The sequence below is a fragment of the Xenopus laevis genome, chromosome 9_10L (genome assembly GCF_017654675.1).
Source record: "Xenopus laevis strain J_2021 chromosome 9_10L, Xenopus_laevis_v10.1, whole genome shotgun sequence".
Taxonomy (NCBI): domain Eukaryota; kingdom Metazoa; phylum Chordata; class Amphibia; order Anura; family Pipidae; genus Xenopus; species Xenopus laevis.
Window position 1 is genome coordinate 124,235,085 of NC_054387.1, and position 19,712 is coordinate 124,254,796.

General features: G+C 42.2%; 1 protein-coding gene across 2 annotated transcripts; it reads right to left on the minus strand.

The window, feature by feature from the left end:
- Nucleotides 1-1,037: 1,037 nt before the first annotated feature.
- tgfb1i1.L (transforming growth factor beta 1 induced transcript 1 L homeolog) lies at nt 1,038-18,489 on the minus strand. 2 transcript variants are annotated; one of them, XM_041575791.1, is made up of 11 exons: nt 18,225-18,489; nt 15,615-15,736; nt 15,466-15,530; nt 15,030-15,139; nt 13,814-13,889; nt 11,541-11,619; nt 8,512-8,895; nt 7,438-7,611; nt 6,262-6,343; nt 4,407-4,555; nt 1,038-3,154 (listed from the first exon to the last, which is right to left on the minus strand). In XM_041575791.1, exons 3-11 carry the CDS (start codon nt 15,522-15,524, stop codon nt 2,888-2,890), a joined length of 1,380 nt encoding a protein of 459 aa, XP_041431725.1. In that variant the 5' UTR covers nt 15,525-15,530; nt 15,615-15,736; nt 18,225-18,489; the 3' UTR covers nt 1,038-2,887.
- Nucleotides 18,490-19,712: the final 1,223 nt, after the last annotated feature.

A 19,712-nucleotide genomic window follows, 5' to 3' on the forward strand; every position in this document is an offset into this window, starting at 1 on the left:
ATGTTGCACCCTATTTTCCATGCCTACCTATTCTCCATCATGGATCTGGGCATGGGACAAGCGCTAATATAGAGAAAGCAATTGTGCTTTTGTACAGTAAAGGCAATGACCATGAGCAGTGGCGTAAATAGATGGTACTGGGCCCTACAGAAAATTCATTTTAGGGCCCCCATCATATCCAGAGGTTGACCTGTTCTTCCAATATATGTTGAAATTGCTCATTAACTAAGGCCTCATAAGCCCCCCTATACCTAATGGGCCTCCATTTACCTCATGGGCCCTCCTGCAGCTGCTGGGTCTGCTTCCTATATAGCAGGGATCCCCAACCTTTAGAACCTTTGAGCAACATTCAGAAGTAAAAGGAGTTGGGGAGCAGCACAAGCATAAAAAATGTTCCTGGGGTGCCAAATAAGGGCTGTGATTGGCCATTTAGTAGCCCCAATGTGGATTGTCAACCTACATTGAGGCTCTATTTGGCAGTGCACCTAGTTTTTATGCAACCAGTGTCGTAACTACTGGGGGAGCAGGGGGTGCGATTGGGCCAGGGCCTGCACCCCCTCAGGGCCCCCTGGCAGCTTGCGCGCCACTGACTTTGACGGAGGGGGGGGGAGCCCCGCTGCACATCCCGCAGCAGGGTCTGCCCCCCTCTAGTTACGTTACTGTATGCAACCAAACCTTGCCTCCAAGCCTGGAATTGAAAAATAGGCAACCCAGAGTAAGACTATTAAAGGTAAACTATACCCCTGAGCACAAAGTTTGGCTCATATCAGGCACATGTAAGTGTGAAGGCACATTTTACACTATTCATCATTATACTGTATACATTATACATCAGCCAATGATTGGACAGAGGTGTATCTTTCACTCTTACACACCTTCCTGTTATAGTAAGAACCTCCATTATTTCCTGTCTATTTCCTGTCAGGTGATCAGCAACAAAAATGGTGACTCAAGGTACATACTGATTTGTATATTCCAACTGAAAAAGATTCATTATTATGTCACATATTAGGGCACAAATTATGGGAGAACGCACAGACAGTGAACATTTTATTGCATATATATAAATGAATGTGATAATGTGTATTGAGATTAAATGTGAACGTGACCGTCCCGGTGCATCATGGCATCCTTGCAAATCATGACAATTAATACTCATTTAAAAAGCACTTGCTTCCAGGAACTGGCTGGGCTCATTACTTCCACCATATTGTCTATGATCATGGACCTCCAACAGACTCTATGGTTACCCCCACTTTTATATGAAAACCCTGCACCGCCGCACTCTCATGATTGGCCAAGTGGGAAGTCCAAGCCCAGGCATTAGGACAAGTAAACTAATTGGAAGAAAAGGGGGGGGGTTGGAATGGACAGCCAGTAGAAGTAGCAGCACCTATAACTTACAACAAAGACTAGCAAACCATTTTTTTCTTGTAAATAAATTAAAAACTAATAGGTAACACAGAAATAATGGGCCAATATGGATAGGTGAATTGAATTGTTATTCTATTATTCAGTTACACAATCTTTGGTGCAGCGTCAGCAAAGCATGTAGTTCAACAACATCCGAAGACCATCGTTACATTTAACTGGAACAGTGTAGCAGAGCAAGCTCGTTATACTCTCTTGTCAGACAATGGATGCAGCTGAAATATATGGTAATGTAATAACAGGTACAAAGCCTGATCCAGTTCTAGTAATCCACAGTAGCATGTATTGTAGCATGTAGCATGTAGCATGCTAGAAACCGATCATCTAACTGGTTGCTATGGGTTACTAGACATGGAGCAACCCTACCACTGTCATTACAATGCTTTTTTTAATTGGATGTTTGTGTGAAATACTCTCAGGTTTATGCAGAAACGTGGTGGACCAATCAGATGTTTTCATTTATAAAGTAAACCAGTGAATATCAGCTCTTTTGGTGGCATCTCAGACGGTTTGCAGAGGAGCTGACTGCTCCCTTGCAGAACTTTGCACTTAGTCTCAGATGGTTTGCAGAGCAGCTGGCTCCTCCCCTGCAGAACTTTGCACTTAGTCTCAGATGGTTTGCAGAGCAGCTGGCTCCTCCCCTGCAGAACTTTGCACTTAGTCTCAGAAGGTTTGCAAAGCAGCTGACTCCTCCCTTTCAGAACTTTGCACTAAGTCTCAGGTTTGCAGAGCAGATGTCTCCTCCCTTGCGGAACTTTGTACTTAGTCTCAGAAGGTTTTCAGAGCAGCTGACTCCTCCCTTGCACAACTTTGCACTAAGTCTCCGAAGGCTTGCAGAGCAGATGTCTCCTCCCTTGCAGAACCTAGCACTTAATCTCAGAAGGCTTGGAGAAGAACTTTGCACATAGCTTTGGATCCTTTCTTGCAGAACTCTGCGCTAAGTCTCAGAAGGCTTGTAGAGCAGCTGGATATTTTCCAGAAGACCAGTTAATGTGGTACCCAACAGGTTTGCCCAGCAGATGACATCTTCTCCATTTTATCAGTGCATATGATCACTGAACGACTTTGTGGTCTCCAACAAAATCACAGCACAACTAACCCATGCCATAGCAGAGCATTTTATGTGGTCACTGACAACCCTGCTCTTCCAGTGCCTACACAGCTTTGGATGTGGTCTCCTGTTTACAGGACATCTAGATCCCTTTCATGCATGTGATCATGTACAACACCAAAAGCATTTAGCTCATTTCCCTGCAGAACAGTGCATGTGGATTCTGTCTTGCAGAGCTTGATGAGCAGTGCATATTATGTGCCCTTCAGAGCAGCCAGCCCTTTCCCCTGCAGAGCCTTGCATGTGTATCTTTAAAGTCTGGTGCCTTGCACAGCATCCTTTTTATAGTCTTTCTGAAGCTGGATATCTCAGATGACCCTCCTTTTGTGAAACCATATAACTGCCCTACCCATACAGCCGGGCGTAGCAAGCCTGGCAATAAGGTTTCTCATCGTGCTCCCGGAAGGTGCCCTTGTTCAGCTGTCGGAGGCAAAAAGTGCAATTCAAGTGTTGGGGGTGGAACTTCTTGCCCATTGCAGTCACACAGCGCCCTGTTATTGGCTGCTCACACCCAGCACACAGGGAGCCACGACGGGAGTGGTAATGAGTCTCACATAGAGGTAAGCCTTCATGTTCAAAGAAACTTCCATTGATGAATGGTGTGTGACACACCTACAGTAAAAAAAAGGAAAAGATATATATATGGTTCTGGAAGCCAGCACAGCTCGTCACATGGTGCATGTCTGGGTGCAAAAAGCCCAATAAGTAGAGATATAGCAACGGATGAAGCTTGCACTCACAGGTCTTAAAAGAAATGTTCAAGTGTTTATTGGATCAAAAAACAACTAATGTTTCGTCTAGCACTCTAGCCTTGCTCAAAGTCTCTACTTTGAGAAAGGCTATAGTGCTAGCCGACACATTAGTTGTTTTTTGATCCAATAAACACTTGAAAATTTCTTTCAAGACCTGTGAGTGCAAGCTTCATCCGTTGCTATATATATATATATATATATATATATATATATATATATATATATATATATATATATATATTATAACACATAAGGATAAGGTTACAGAGGAATGGTCTGTATAAAAGTACTTGCCTGCACCCCTGTGCCTTTATATGGTCCCAGAACCTCTCAGTGACTTCTAATATCCTTATCATTTACAGTAGGGGGTACATTATCCCTTATAATACATGAGTGATACTCAGAGTTCCCTGTATAACTCAGCCTGCAGCCTTGTGTCTTTATATGGTCACAGAACCCCTCAGTGACTTATAATATCCTTATCATTTACAGTAGGGGGTACATTATTCCTTATAATACATGAGTGATACTCAGAGTTCCCTGTATAACTCAGCCTGCAGCCTTGTGCCTTTATATGGTCACAGAACAACCCCTCAGTGACTTCTAATATCCTTATCATTTACAGTAGGGGGTACATTATCCCTTATAATACATGAGTGATACTCAGAGTTCCCTGTATAACTCAGCCTGCAGCCTTGTGTCTTTATATGGTCACAGAACAACCCCTCAGTGACTTCTAATATCCTTATCATTTACAGTAGGGGGTACATTATCCCTTATAATACATGAGTGATACCCAGAGTTCCCTGTATAACTCACCCTATAGCCTTTAGTCTTTATATGGTCACATAACTCCTCAGTGATTTCTAAGATCCTTATCATTTACAGTTGGGGCTACATTATCCCTTTCGTTCCAGACCGGAAAAAATTTCAATTGCATTTATACACACAAGGTGGAGCTGGCACACTGCTTGTCTCAGACACAGAATATTCAATAAATATTAACAGGACTGCAGGTTTATTTTTGTGCCCGCTGGAGAGTGCTTTTGCACTCTTGTTTTTAGATTATAAGACATATGAGCATCTCAAAGAGTACACAGTGTGTTACTTACATGGCACACAAAGCATTGTGGGTGCCACAAGCCTCCCAGGGCAGAGATATAACTCTCCTTCACGGCCTCAGTGCAGCCTGCGCAGACAGCTCCAAACAGACGGAAATAGTCGTCTGAGCAATACTGCTCCCCATCCTTCTCATGGAAACCTGAAGAAAACAATGAAGGGAAACATTTACTGCTAGAGGCCAAACACTGCATACCTCCCAACTGTCCCTTTTTCGGAGGGACAGTCCCTCTTTTGACAGCTCAACCCGCAGTCCCTCATTTGTACTGGAAAGTCCCTCTTTTCTCTGCACTGAACAGCCAGAAAAAGAAAAGTTTCTCACTTAATTGGCTTTTAGCAGAGAGCCCAGAACAGCTAACAGGTGCAAATAAGATACTTTGTAACAATTTTGAGACACAAAAACACAGTTTAGATAAGGAGAAATATTTTCAAACTTTCATAACCTGCCAAATTTTGTAAAACAAACATGGTAATTGGGGGGTGTGGTCACATAAAGGGGTGTGGTCAAAAAATTGCTGCGCTACATGTGGAAAAAAAATTTTTTTACTTCCAAAATGTTGGGAGGTATGACACTGTATTGTGGGTAAAAATAAACAGCTACATCTTGCACTGTGTGTTCCTAAATATTCTTTAACACTGTTTGAGCAGGCCCGGATTTGTGTAAAGGCCACCTACGCCTGGGCCTAGGGCGGCAGGATTTTAGGGGGTGGCATGTTGCCCAACCACACCCACATTGGTTCAAAAACACTGGGGATGCGCTGGAGATACGAATATATACATTTTTTTAATTTTCCCATTGATGATGAAAATTTGCACAAATAAAGGGGAGGGGACAGGTGCGACGAATGGCAGTGGGCCTAGGGGTGCCCTCTATGTAAGTGAGTGATTTTATAAAGCTGGAAACTGCAGAATGTGCATAAATGGTAAAATATAGCAGGTCCCCCACTAAAGCAAAACAAAGGGCATGCAGCTGCTGCGTATTGCAGGAAATACCGCATTCCACAAATGCAAACTATTAAACGGTGAATATGTATATAAATTAGACAGGTTGTCTTTGGAAGCATGAAAGGCACCTTCACGGTGAGAGATAAATCTCTAGACATCAAGGAGACAGTACAACAAGGAGATGTTTGAATAACCCTGAGCCAGTTTGGAACCAGAATTTGAACTCACAGGCAGGAGAATAGAGGATTGAGACCTGCGCCTGGTAACAAGGGAATTCCCAAGTCAGGTTTATCTTGTACAGGTCATGGTGGGGGTGAATTGTCTGTGCACGGGGGCTTCTGGGATTTCTGTTTTCTGCATCCATGATTTATAAATTGCAAATGCACAGACTCTCTTTTATTTTTTAAATGAAAAGTAAACCATTCTGACATCATACGAGGTAGATGTGTGTGTATTTATGTGTTTTAATGCTAAGCCTACTATACATTATAACATCATTATAGTTAGGGCAGATAGCTGGATGGTTACTGTAAGGACTGGGTGTGCTAGACCCCTGCTGCCCAGCCACTTACCCACCACCAGTCCCTCCTGCCCCAGTGGGTACACACCTTATTCTTACTTTTACTGTGATCAAGGGAGGGAGGGCAGTACAAGGGCAATGGGGACTGGGTCTGGGTCAGCGGGGCCCAAAGGGGCCAGGGCTTACTGGGTTTTTAACCGGGTTCACGCCGTCCCAGTCTGACCCTGTTTTAGGAATTGCATTATGACATCTGCATGCATTAGGTATTAAAGTGCAAAATATGACTTAAAGGGGTTTAAGTTAACTTTTAGTATAATATAGAATGAGCAATTAGTATTGGATGCAGTGGAATTACTATGGCAAAGTACTGTGGGAATACTCACCCTCTTCCCCTATTGGTTTTTTGCAGACTTTACAGCAAAAATGCTCTGGATGCCAAGTGCAACCAAGTGCTGTAACCATGTTCTGAAAGGAAAGAGAAAATAGGATTAGAAACAGAAAAGTCTGGACAATATAGGGGCGATATCCTAAGCAGCAAAAGAGAATCAGTGATCCGGAGGTTCGATTTTAGTTAGGACAGAAAAGGCATTTGCCCAAGGTCCCCCGGCATGTGAGAGATCCCATTGCCTGCATCAGACATGAGGCCCTCCAGCAGGCCCGGACTGACAATCTGTGGGATCTGGCAAATGCCGGAGGGGCTGCTATAAGGTGCCATAGAAAGTCAGTATTTAGAGGACTGGTGGGGGCTGTTTGGGCTTCTGTGTGGGCTGATTGGGCCACTGTGTACCTGAAATGCCAGGGCCTATTTTAATTCTCAGTCTTGACCTGCCCTCCAGGAGAAGAATGCTGGGAGTTGTAGTTGCCCCAGGGCTGTCAAATGGCCTGATGACATACTGTCTAGCTGAGATTTCCTTTCAATCCCCACTAGCAACTGCTTGGGGTCTTCCAGAAAAGTCCTGCCTTACCCCAGGTTGTTGGTAGGGAACACCCACCATTCTTGCCCATGTCTTATGTATATTCAGAAAGGCTAGAGCACATGGGAACTCTGTAATTACAGCCTAATTCAGGGCAGGGGCTAAGTCAGTGATCCCCAACCAGTGGCTCTTGAGCAACATGCTGCTCACCAACCCATTGGATGTTGCTCTCAATGGCCCCAAAGCAGCTGCTTTATTTGAGAATTCCTGGCTTGAAAGCATGACCAAGTCACATAAAAACCATAACAAGAGCCACCTGTAGGCTGCCAGTCCACATAGGAGCTAACAATAGCCAATCACAGCCCATCTTTGGCAATCCCCAGGACTTTCTGCATGACCCCCGGGCTAAGTGAAGGGTTCACAACAGCAAGTTACTAAATTGCACTAATCAGATATCCCAGTGATCAGTGAAACAACTACCTATATACCCCTACAATAAATCACCCCTGGTAACCCTTATCAACCAATCAGATGTTTGCTTTCAAGCAGGCGCCCAGTAAATGCTCCCTGCTGGTTGGTTTCTATGGGTTGCCAGACCTAGTACGAATGTTGTGACTTTTATTACATTACCCCTAGATGTCTTACCTGCACAATGGGCAATTCACATAGAGCACAGCGCGGGGCGTAGAGCATAAAGTAGTCTTTCTCGCAATATGGCCGCCCATCCTTTTCAAAGAAGTTGGTGGTGCCGATCAGAGTATGGCAGTGGGCACACACAAAGTGCTCCGGGTGCCAGGTATGTCCGAGAGCAGTAACCACCTGAAGGGGTAAACAGGTCAGTTTAGCAAAGACCAACAAGACCTGGCCAATGTCTAAAGCCAGACACAAGCAGAAGGGCACATTGACATTGGGGCAAATGCAGGTCATCCTTTTTGATTAAACAGCACCACAATGCAAGGAACACAACATACAGGCACATACACACTCTATATCATGGCATTTTGTTTCATTGGTCTAAATGGACTAACCTAGAGAACACCAGTGGCTATGGGTTCTTGTTTGTATTGAATGCTTGCAGAACTGAAAAATTCCGTGTTCTCAGGCAGATTTTCACAAGACCAATGTCAGAATATCACACAGTTGTGATTTACACTCACAGTGGAAGGAAAAAACGTTACTGTAAAAAGAACCTCCGAACAGAATTGCTTCATCAAGGCCAACCCTTCATGGGCATCACTTATATAAATAGAAAAGAACCAAACCCCCTCAGCATCAAAGTTTTGTTATTTTTACCCTGTTGATTAAAGCATTTGTGGTTTCGCTGTTTTTTTTTTCTACAACATCTTTCAGCCCCCTTTTCAAAAAAATGCTTTTTGAGATTTTTCAGTGGACCCAGGTGAAAAAACATAAATATAAGGTCGACCTGTGTTAGGTGTCAAAGTGAAAGCTAAAAAAAAGTATAACTAATAAATGAAAATTAAGTTAAAAAAATGGAAATATTACAAATTAAGGTAAATCAGCAAAAATTGGACTGTGCCTGGGTCTTGTATCCCATAGAAACCAATCAAATATTTACTTTAAACCAGGTTACCAGCAAATGCTACTTGCTGATTGGATTTTTATGGGTTAGCTAAGGTGTAGTGCAAATTGCAGGACTTTATTGACATTGCCTCCCCTAGAGTGGAGGATATATGATCACGAGTGCATACTGTATATTACCTGCCCAGCTATTGGTCGTTGGCAGCTCTCACATAATCCTTTGCTGTACGTTTCAATGCCTTGTTGCTTGAGCCCAGACTGTAGCTTTACAAGCATGGAGTCCAGATCACTTCTTGGAACACTTGTGGCTTCTGGAACTTTGGAACCAGACACAGAGTCAGGCACCCGGGAAGCTGTCACTTCATCAGAATTTACTTGGTTGGTTTTGACTTCCAAATGCCCAGGAGCGGACACCACCTTGAAACTTTTAGGAGTTGGTGCGTCCTCCAAATCTTTAGGAACACAAGCTGTGCTTCTTGGGCTTGATAGGTCTTCTGTATCTCCAGGTCTTGAAACTTCTTCAGAGCCTTTATAAGCACCAGGAGCCTCCACTTCTTGTGATACCTGCAATAATGGCACATCTTCTCTATTAAGCATCTCAGAGGAAGGTGCAAAGATAATAATTCTCAAATTAATATATATATATATTATTAGAATTGACTCTGCTGATATTGGTACTGACAGCTCATTGAGTAGAGGAACCCTTCGCCAATTAGCAGGCCATCAGTAAAGCTGGCCATATGTGCCTACACATGGTCAGACCATACTGCCCAACTGTTTGGGTCTGCAGCTGGCTGAAAATTGGTTGTTATGGGTTACTGCCCAGGTGCAACTTTACCCAATGTTAATAAATGAGCCCCAGTACAGTTATGGGACCCGCTATCTAGAATGCTCAGGACCTGGAGTTTTCTTGGTAACGGATCTTTCTGTAATTTGTATCTTAATACCTTAAGTCTACCAGAAAATCATGTAAATTAAATAAACCCAAGAGGCTGATTTTGCTTCCAAAAACGAATATATATTAGTATGGATCAAGTACAAGGTATTGTTTTTGTTATTATAGGGGAAAAGGAAATCATTTTTAAAAATGTGAATTATTTGGATATGTGGGAGACAGCCTTTTTGTAAAGCAAGAGCTTTCTGGATAATGGGTTTCCAGATAACTGATCCTATACCTGTACTGCCTGTTCAGCTAGTGGGTCAATCAGTGTATGGCCTCCAAGCTGATACAAACACATAGGGGGATTGAGAGTGACCCTAAATGGCACAGGCCTTCTGTTCCCCAAATCATCTATCCAGTGGGATGGTGCAGTTTGGCACAGGTTCCTTGGGAAGCAAACTTGTCCCGGTTTTATGCAGCTGCTTCTTATATCAATGAAAGCTGGGGGATTACAGTTTAGCACCATCCCTGCTTAAAATTAGAATTTCATATGCTTCTCAGTTTCTTGTAGTGCCTATACAATCTCTAGCTGCTGTGTCACTCCCATATGTGCCTTGCGTGGGTTTATCTTTTTCTGCAGAGCTCTGTCTGGACATTCTACAGAAACCGGATCTGGTGGGGGGGGGGGAGAGGTTTCCTTTACTGTATCTACATTAGGACAGGCCACTCTGGGTTTAGAGATGTTGTAAAGTCAGTTACATGTCTCTACTTCTGCTTTTCGTGTGCATTTGATAAGGCACAATGCATCTGTAAGGTGTTATGTGCTGACTGGCCATGCCACTGGATTTTAGATTGCAAGCTCTTCAGATCACAGTTCTTAAGCCATTTTTTTCCTCTCATTCTTACTGCTGCACATTATACAATAGTTAATCTTAATGACTGGTAAAAATAGCATTATAAATGGTTGGGTCCCAGATATACTTGTATTTTGCAATAGTGTGCACGTTATTTTATATAAAGTTGCATAATTAAAGGGAAACTATATCTAGTTCATTTCTGAAACATTCTTTTAAATTATTTGGGTGGAGTTCCCCTTTAAAAGCATGCAATGATGTTCTCCTTTAAAGCAGGAGATACATTCCATGTTGTATTTGGGTCAGTCGTTGGATCATGTCAGGAAGAGCAGCTCGCACTGAAAAATCCCATGAAACTTGATTCTGAAACGGCGCCAACATAAACACCGAGCCTCTCGTTTTGGTCTTCTGCTATTCCTGGTATTTGTGTGACGCCAGTTCCTCCTCCTGTATTAGAGCTGAGCTAGTCCCTAGGTCTGTAATGCACCAATATAATCCTATCAAATCCACACAGTCTGCAGATTCTCATAACAAAGGGCCACACAAATCCCTGAAAACTACAGGATATTCTTGTAATAATGGGAGCAAAGTTTGCCCAGACCCACAGCAACCAAACAGATTTTTGCTTTCAAACAGTAGACCAGTAAATGCTACCCATTGATGGGTTGCTATGGGTTACTAGACCTGCAGTCCTGTTATTATATTACCCCATAGGAATGGGAGTTGGCTATGATGGAACGAGCTTCAAGCCAATCTCTTGCATGTTCCCAGGGGAATAACTTGGACCACAAAGATGATCTGCTTCTCATATCTGGACCACCTACTGTCATATGGTTGTCATCATTTCACAGTGTTTGATTCTATGGACCATGAGTGAGATCCAACACACACCTACCAGTGCAGTATATTCTATGGTTTTTTTGGCATTGAAGTTTGCTGATATATTTAGTTGTAGGCTTCCAAGCAGCAACTTAATTATCCTTTTGCACGGCTCATTTCAGCAGTGTGGGTGGCACATGCAAATGACCATCTTGAGATTATTTCCTCTGTTTGATGTCCATGGAGGAAGTTAACACAGGCTAATGTGTTTCTTTAAATAGATATCAGTTCATCCAGGTTCATTAATATAGAGGAAACAGACCCTGCAACTGTATGTTGGAGGGGGGGCAAGAAGGTATAGGGGCCCCAGTTGGGTATTTACTGATCCAGCCTTAGTATATTATTTTGAAAAATATTTCATTTACAAAATGGTTTTGCCGTGAGAGCCAGTGGTTACTCCACAGTTACTCCAGCAGATGCTTTATTTCCTAACTCTGCATAGCTCAGTGTCCTAAATCTAAATAGCCCTTTCTCAGTTTATGTATTTTTAATCTGTGTCAGAATGACCTAAACTTTTCCCTTCGCAGGGCTGACCGGACTGAAAAGATTTGTTTCGTGAACTGAATTGTTTAGGAGGAACATCCCTGGGCACTTACCGTGTTCTGCTTGTGGAAATCAGAGAGAGAAGCCATCAGTCGGTCCAACTCGAGGGTGGCAGAGGAGGCCGACAGGGCCCTAAAGAAGATGAACATGTGTCAGTAGAGTAGACAAGAAGAATTACATGGCACTTACAGGAGCAATCAGTGTCATTTCAGAAGACTTGATGTTCTGCTCATCCCACCATATCATATTCTCTCTACCAGGACTCTTCCAAATGCTGTTGTCACTATGCCTAACCCAACAATAATCCCATTCTTATGTGACCAGAGATTCATTTCCCATCAATGTCTTCTCTCCTAATGGAAAATCTTTCCTTCATGCTTCAACCATCTACACAAGTATCTAACAACCCCATCATCAATATTCCTCCCAATCAACTTATGGTGAGAAAGTCTTTACATTAATCAAATTTCAAAGCCATTCCCTTCATCACTGCCTGCCCTTATTGCAGCCCTATCCAACTGGAAGGCCCCAAGTCGTTCTAATCGATCCAGAGTGTTCTTTCTACTGAATCATAATTTTATGACTGGAGCATACCATCTCTCTAGAAAAATTGGTCTTTGCATCAGATGAGCATTACAATCTAAGGTTCCTATCACACAATAGCTTCAGAAGAACCAGGAACCAATTAAAATGACTGTATGGACTTGGAAGGAAGCTGGAGCAAAACCAACACAGAACATACTGTACAGTAGAAGTCCCTTGCACATAACACTCTCATCAGAATTGATCCCAGGACCTCATTGCTGCAGGGCAATAGCCTCAACCTCAACCACTGCACCCTGACACCCAATTCTAAATGTTAAGTTGCCAGTTCTTGAATAATCTGTATTTGATCAACAGGGAGCCTGTGACTGCTCAACATCCTGGTCAACCAATATATAACAAACATGATTCCAATATCCCTACATTTTGGAAACAATGGGTCAGTTACCTACTTTAAAGGAGAACTAAAGCCTAACTAAAGAAGTAGCTAGAAATGTTGTACATTATATTTTGTGCTTCTGTACCAGCCCGAGGCAACCACAGCCCTTTAGCAGTAAAGATCTGTGTCTCCAAAGATGCCCCAGTAGCTCCCCATCTTCTTTTCTGCTGATTCACTGCACATGCTCTGTGCTACTGTCACTTACTGAGCTTAGGGACCCACTCACAATATACAGTACACATAGAATAGAAATGTCACAATATAAGGCTAAGTAATTAATACAGATAATTACACAGAAACCAGTGCAATTAGCATCAGAATTGAATAATCAGCAAACCTGTAGCATCAGCTTATATTACAGGGGAAGCTCATTTTCTGCTGGATAATTAGTGACGAGCCCTAAGCTTAGCTTCTCAACAGCCAATCAGAGCCCACTGAGCATGTGAGTGTCACAGACACTTTCCAAGATGGTGACCCCCTGTGACAAGTTTGAAGTCCTGGATCATTGCTGCTATTGACAAGCTGAAAGTTTAGGCTGGTGCAGTGTATAAAATTATTTATTTTTATGGTTTAATTCTCCTTTAAACTGATGAAACTATGAGAAACGTTTTTTGTATAAGACAAAGCTGGCCAACTAAATGTCAGAGTCAGTAATAACCGCACTGGAACAGACCCTGATATCGTTCATCTCATGGGTTTGGAAAAATGCCCTAATAAAATATTGTAACATTACAATTTCTTATAATGACAGGTGTGAGGATTGAGCAAACAGAAAGGAGAAAACCCTTGGATGAGCAAGTCTTATACAAATATTACTCACGGTGAAACATCTAAAACGTGGAGAACCATAAAAGGAATTTACTAAGGGAATGAGAAAAAATAATGTTTAGATAAGGCCCGAAATATTGTCCGTGGGAGGATAAAAGAATACTGCTTACTATGTAGCCCATTTTTGAAACAGTGGAAGGTTACTTGCAGTATCTTAATGAAGAACCAAACTGTACTCAATAAGGAGTAGATGGAGAAGTCCAAATTAGATGTAATTGGGACCCATATGTATCTCCTGTACAAAGAAACTCCAGTTGTTTAGAGCATTAATTCTCAGTTGCTGGGCTGCTCTCTTTCCCGTGGTCAGTTAGATGGTACCACCTGAACTGAACTGAAAGGGATGACAGGGGTGTATCTTTTTTTCCATTTTTAGGCAATGTAAAAAAATTGGATGAAGAAAAAACCATCCTAGTGGCTACTATCCTGAGATCAATGCAGTACGACCCCCTACATTCTTCCATGATATTCTGTTGGTTTCCAAACTCAGGAAGTACCCTACTCCCTACTCTTCCTTACCTCTTTTCTGCCTCTTTCTGTGCTTCAGCTTTCTGTTCACTGGGATCCCGAGTAGGAAACTGGGACATTATCTCATCTTCAGGAAAATAACGGGGAGGAATTGAAAGACAATTAATGAGTATACAGATAAAGGGGAAGTAGGAAAGGACTGTGTGACAATGTGAGACAAAGCATAGAATATTCTTCAATTCCATTATATCTACATGTATCTTCCAAGGTACCCTGTTTCTTTCCCTTAAAGGGATTCTGTCACTATTTTTATGGTGTTGTTTTTATTTCTAAATTATACTGTTTACACTGCGAATAATTGACTGATTTTTTTTTAAATTTATAATATTGGTGTGTAGGTGCATCTCAGAACATTTTGCTTGGTCATGTGCTTTCAGAAAGATCCAGCACTTTAGGGTGGAACTGCTTTCTGGCAGGCGGCTGTTTCTCCTACTCAATGTAACTGAATGTGTCTCAGTGGGACCTGGATTTTACTTTCTTAGATCTACCAGGCAGCTGTTATCTTGTGTTAGGGAGCTGCTATCTGATTACCTTCCCATTGTTCTGTTGTTAGGCTGCTGGGGGGGGGAGGGAGAGGCTGATATCACTCCAACTTGCAGTACAGCGGTGACTGAAGCACAAGTCAAATGACTGGGGGCAGCTGGGAAACTGACAATATGTCTAGCCCCATGTCAGATTTCAAAATTAAATATAAAGGTCTGCTGGAGCAGCACTACTAACTGATGCTTTTTGAAGAAAAAAAACATGTTTTCCCATGACAGTATCCCTATAAAGGCATTTATGGGGAAAGATGGTGGTGGAGGAAAACAGATTGCTGTAAAATACAGTAACAGTTATAATATAACAACAGAAAGATAAAGAAAAGGTGGAAGTGGTCAAAACAGAAAAACATGATGAAAAATTGGAAAGAAAGATATTATCATTAGGACTGTCTTTAGAGATGGTGGGTCAAACAGGTTGTGTGAGACACCATTATTTATACACAGTAAGACTGTCTGGCCTATGGGCCTTTACCACCACTACTTAACCACCACAACCACACCTACTGAAAGGGCCACAGGTTGGGCAACACCATCTCATATAAAAGTTTACTGAAATGCTATAGTGCCACATATACCATCTTGTCCTCTAGTCATATGTACAAGGCCCAGGCCAATAACCCAACCTACACCCCAAAACGACAGCTGTACTTTCTTCCACCACCTACCAGTGATGTTGAATTGTGTGGCGTTGAGTTCATTGAGCAACCGATCCAATTCACACAGCCCACCGCCCAAAGCTGGCGAGACCGAAGGCAAAGGATATTTCTGTACCGTGCTGTGGGAGCAAGAGGAGATGAGAATTGCCTATGGAAGCCCATCAAACAGCAGAAAGTCAACAAGGAACTCAACAAGAATAAAGAGGTGGGAAAGTCTGAAGGTCTCACAAAAAGAACATATGACTAAACTTTTATAATTAATGATACTTAGGCAGGACAGATGGGGTAAAGACAAAGACGTAGAATGTAGAAACTGAGGCACAGTTACAATAAAGTTACAATAAAGTACCTACATAAAGAAAGAAGTACTAGTAGGAAGAAGAAGAAAATGTCATCAGTAGATACTGAAGTATTTTAAAAGAGAAAAAAAGCCTAGTTGCCATACCTATAGAGGTGGTCCTTATCCACTGGAAAGGTCTCATGATCAGAGGTTTTATTCGACATTGCAGTCTGTGAAAGAATACAAGAGTAAATTTAATTGATAGTTTGATTTGAGAGGTTATGAGTCACTATCAGTGAGAGGGAAATCATTACCTTGGGATCGTAAGGTGGTGGAGGAGGTCGAGTCTCAGTAGGCTGAGGTTTCTCAGGAGAATCTGTTAGTAAAACTGGACACCGTGGAGGGGTTGTGATCTGGAGGTCAGCAAGCAGTGCATCTGAAAGATATATCAAATTACTGCAACATGACACAATGTGAATAGCTCAACATGGGTTTTTTGACAGAAGGTGGCATTTTGTCAATACAACAGAGATATACAATGCAGAGGTTCACGATCTGTGGAAGGACCCAAAATAGTGACTAGATGAACTTTATTTTGTAACCTTACATTGACACAAAGGGGGTTTGTGAACACAAACACAGGTGAGAAATAATTAAGATTTAGGGGTGTTTCATGTGCCTAAAAAGAAGCCAATGGCTACATATTCATATATAATTCCATGTTCTTCAGTGAAAAGCCTTCTAATGGGAGCTCCTCAATATAATTTTTAAATGATACAGCAGAACCCTGGTTTTACTTTTCCCAGGGGTCAAAACAGAGTAAATTGTGGGGAAACATAAAATCCGGGGATTTAAAATCAGAGTTCCAATTTATACACAGCAGATGAGCTGCAGCATCATATTAGAGGTTCACTAGGAGAGTATTGGGGAATAAACAACAAAATAGAACATCCTAGAGCAGTGGTTGTTGTACAAGACCCTCTAATTGGATGTGAAGACTTTGGTCAGGGCCCCATTGCTCATAACATTTTTACAGATGTAATAAAATATAGGTTTCAAAAGTATGTGTAGGACAAATAATTTTTACCCAAAATTGCACCCTAACTGGTCTTCAAACTGGGTTGTAGGTGTACCTAGTAAAGGGAATAGGCATTCTCCATTCTCCTTTTATTTAAGTATTATAAACCCTTTTTGTATTTGAGTAAAGGTTCGACACAACACACCCCTCCTTGATCAGAGCTCCCTGAGCTCATAACATGGTTATACATACAGAATAATATTAGCCATTTAGCCTTAGTTCAAAAAATATCTAGGATAGCAAATAGGGTTTCCCCTTAAATCTCACCCTAACTGACCTTCAAGATGGGCTTTCAGGTCTACCTTGGACAGCGAATAGGCATTCTCCAGATATCTAACCCAACAGCATCCAGGTTGAGTACCCTTGCCACTTTTCCAAGCCCCTCCAGTTGGGTGAGCATCACAGTATGAGAACCAGTGTATCACAACTGAAGAGTGCTTAAAGCCTCCCAATGCAAGCTCCCACTCATACAAGACAATACAACAAGAGCACATAAAAGAATGACAACCCATTTATGGATTTGAGTGGATGGATAAAGATTCCACACACCACAATCCTCCTTGGTCAAATACTCCTTAGCACAGTAGCAACTTTTAGGTGTATCTAGGAGAGTAAATAGGCATTCTCCATATCTTACTGTAACGGGCATTCAGAATGAGCCCCCCTGCCACTGCTCCAAGCCTCTCTAGAGGAGTCTCATTGATTGGGAACCAGTGTCACCACAGTTGAAAATCACTTACAGCCTCCCATTGCAAGCTCCTGGCTGTACAAGACAAATTAACAGGACAGCATGACAAACCATCTATGTATTTAAGTGGATGGATGAAGGTTTAGTCAGAGCCCGCTTAGCTCATAACAAGGTCACAGATATAGATGAATATTGGTGTATTAGTCATTCATCCACACTTTTTTTTTTTAAAACATCCAGGACAGCAAACAATTTTTCAACCCAAATGTTGACCATAATGACCTTCACACTAGGCTTTTAAGTGTGTATAGGAGAGCAAATAGACATTCTTCACATTTTTTACCCTAACAGGCAATTAGGCTGAGCCCTGACCCCCCCCCTCCTCTGATCCAAGTCCCCGCATAGCTTGAGACCAGTGTCACCAAAGATTAAGAGAACTAGCAGCCTCCCAATGAAAGCGCTGTACAAGACAAAGTAAAAAGGAGAACATGGAAGTATGAGAAATCCTCTATGTTGGGATGAATTTTCTACACTTACCTAAGTCTTCCATACTTCATGTAGACAAACCACAAAATACTAAAAGGAGCTACGGCTGGGAGGAGACTGGATAATTAGAGAAGACAGTAGTGGAAAGAGCAATGTGAGTGCAAAGCAGGATTAACATGACATTAGGAGGACCTTTTGGTGGAGAGTTTGGTGAAGACCTCAAGAGAAGAGAAATAATGGATGAAAGTGCTGTGATAAAATATAAAGAATATGTTTGAATGCTAATACAAATAAGAGCACAGATTTGGTAACAGGGAGCAGAGGGTGAGGATGAGAGGGGGAAAAGAGCTTAGGGATGAGAGCAAAAGATGTGGATGTGAGTACGGGGCTGGAATAAGAGAGAGAAAGAGGCGTACGGTTGGGAGGAGTCCCTGACTTTTCTTTTTTTTTCCTTTTATGGGAAACAGAAGTCTGTTAAAATGGGGAAGATATAAACAGATAGGGGGAGAGAGAGAGGGAGAAGTAAAGCCCACATGTTTGACAGAGATGGATAGGAGCCAGGGAAGAGGCTCATTTACCAGTGGTCGCAAAATTAATTGGGAGGGGGTAAAAAAAAAAAAAAAGAGTCTGATTTGGGGAGCCCCACTAGGCAGCAGGGTGAACAATACTCACTCAGTACTCAGTCTTGCATCAGTACTCTTCCTCTGTGGGTGTGTGCATCACATTCAGACTCTCTTCCCTCTCTGTTTCCCTGCATCTCTCTCTCTTTGTCTGCTCCTTCTGGCAGTCACTAGGTGCTTAGCCCCCTTCTCTTTGCCTGTGTGTCTCTCTCTCTATGTCTCTCCCTTTGCCACTGGGTGCCAGTCTCTCCCTCTCTTTTTTTTTTTTTTCTTCCCTTGTTCTCTGTTTTACATCTCTGGAAACAATTTAGAGAAAACCATTTCCTGTCTGAGAGGTTCAGTTTAGAAAAAGAAGGGGAGGAAAGGAAAGCGAGGGAGAAGGAAAGGGGAGGAAATGACAGAAAATTGTGGTGAGAAAAAAGGAGAGGGACATAGGGGGGATAGGAGAAACGAGGGGCACAGGGAACAGAGGGAATGGGCCACTGACACAGATCAGGGGGAGTTCAAGACAAATTATAAAAAATGCAATCATAGAATCATCTGTGGTTCTGATGTAAAATACAAATCCCAGCAGCCCCCCCCCCCCAAAGAACCACATTCTAAAAGCAGAGCTGGCATAAGGTTTATGGAGCAGCCCCCCACAGGTCTCATCAGTGCCCCCATATTAGCTGGAGACTCATTCACAGCTCCACATTCAGTTTGGAGAATATGGCCTTGGGCCAAGGTTGCATTATTGGTACATACCACTGCATGTGGGGGAGGCACCAAACCACCACTGTGCCTAGGGACCTATTTGGTTTTAATTCATTTATTGGTAGGAGGTGCCTTTAACAGTTGGCTTTAAGCCTAATATCCCTAAGTAACTCGACTGTAGTCACTTGTAACAGACGGTAGATGTATAGTAATGCATTCAAGCAGCAACACAGCGTACAGTCATCTCTATTAACCAATGAGCTGGCCTCATTCACATTTAGTAATGCAGACAAACACCTAATTGGTTGCTATGAGACAAAGCACTGGAGCTCATTTGCATCAATGAGCAGCAACTTAGAGGAAAACTATACCCCCAAAATGAACACTTAAGCAACAGATAGTTCATATCATATTAAGTGGCATATTAAAGAATCTTACCAAACTGGTTTATATATTTAAGTAAATATTGCCCTTTTACATCTCTTGCCTTGAGCCACCATTTCGTGATGGTCTGTGTGCTGCCTCAGAGATCACCTGACCAGAAATACTGCAGCTCTAACTGTAACAGGAAGAAGTGAGGAAGCAAAAGACACAACTCTGTCTGTTAATTGGCTCATGTGACCTAACATGTATGGTTTGTTGGTATGTTTGAGAGTACAGTGAATCCTACGATCCCAGGGGGCGGCCCTTATTTTTTAAAATGGCAATTTTCTATTTATGATTACCCAATGGCACATACTACTAAAAAAGTATATTATTATGAAAATGGTTTATTTACATGAAGCAGGATTTTACATATGTGCTGTTTTATGCAATATCTTTCTATAGAGACCTACATTGTTTGGGG

What these genes read in the sequence shown, in the direction of transcription:
- tgfb1i1.L (XM_041575791.1), bottom strand. Translation starts at nt 15,524, where the DNA reads ATGTCGAATAAAACCTCTGATCATGAGACCTTTCCAGTGGATAAGGAC. An exon ending in AACGACCAATAGCTGGGCAG is followed by an intron (nt 7,612 to 8,511) that starts GTAATATACAGT and finishes TTACCCCTTCAG; the next exon opens with GTGGTTACTGCTCTCGGACA. An exon ending in AAAACCAATAGGGGAAGAGG is followed by an intron (nt 4,556 to 6,261) that starts GTGAGTATTCCC and finishes TGTTTTCTTCAG; the next exon opens with GTTTCCATGAGAAGGATGGG.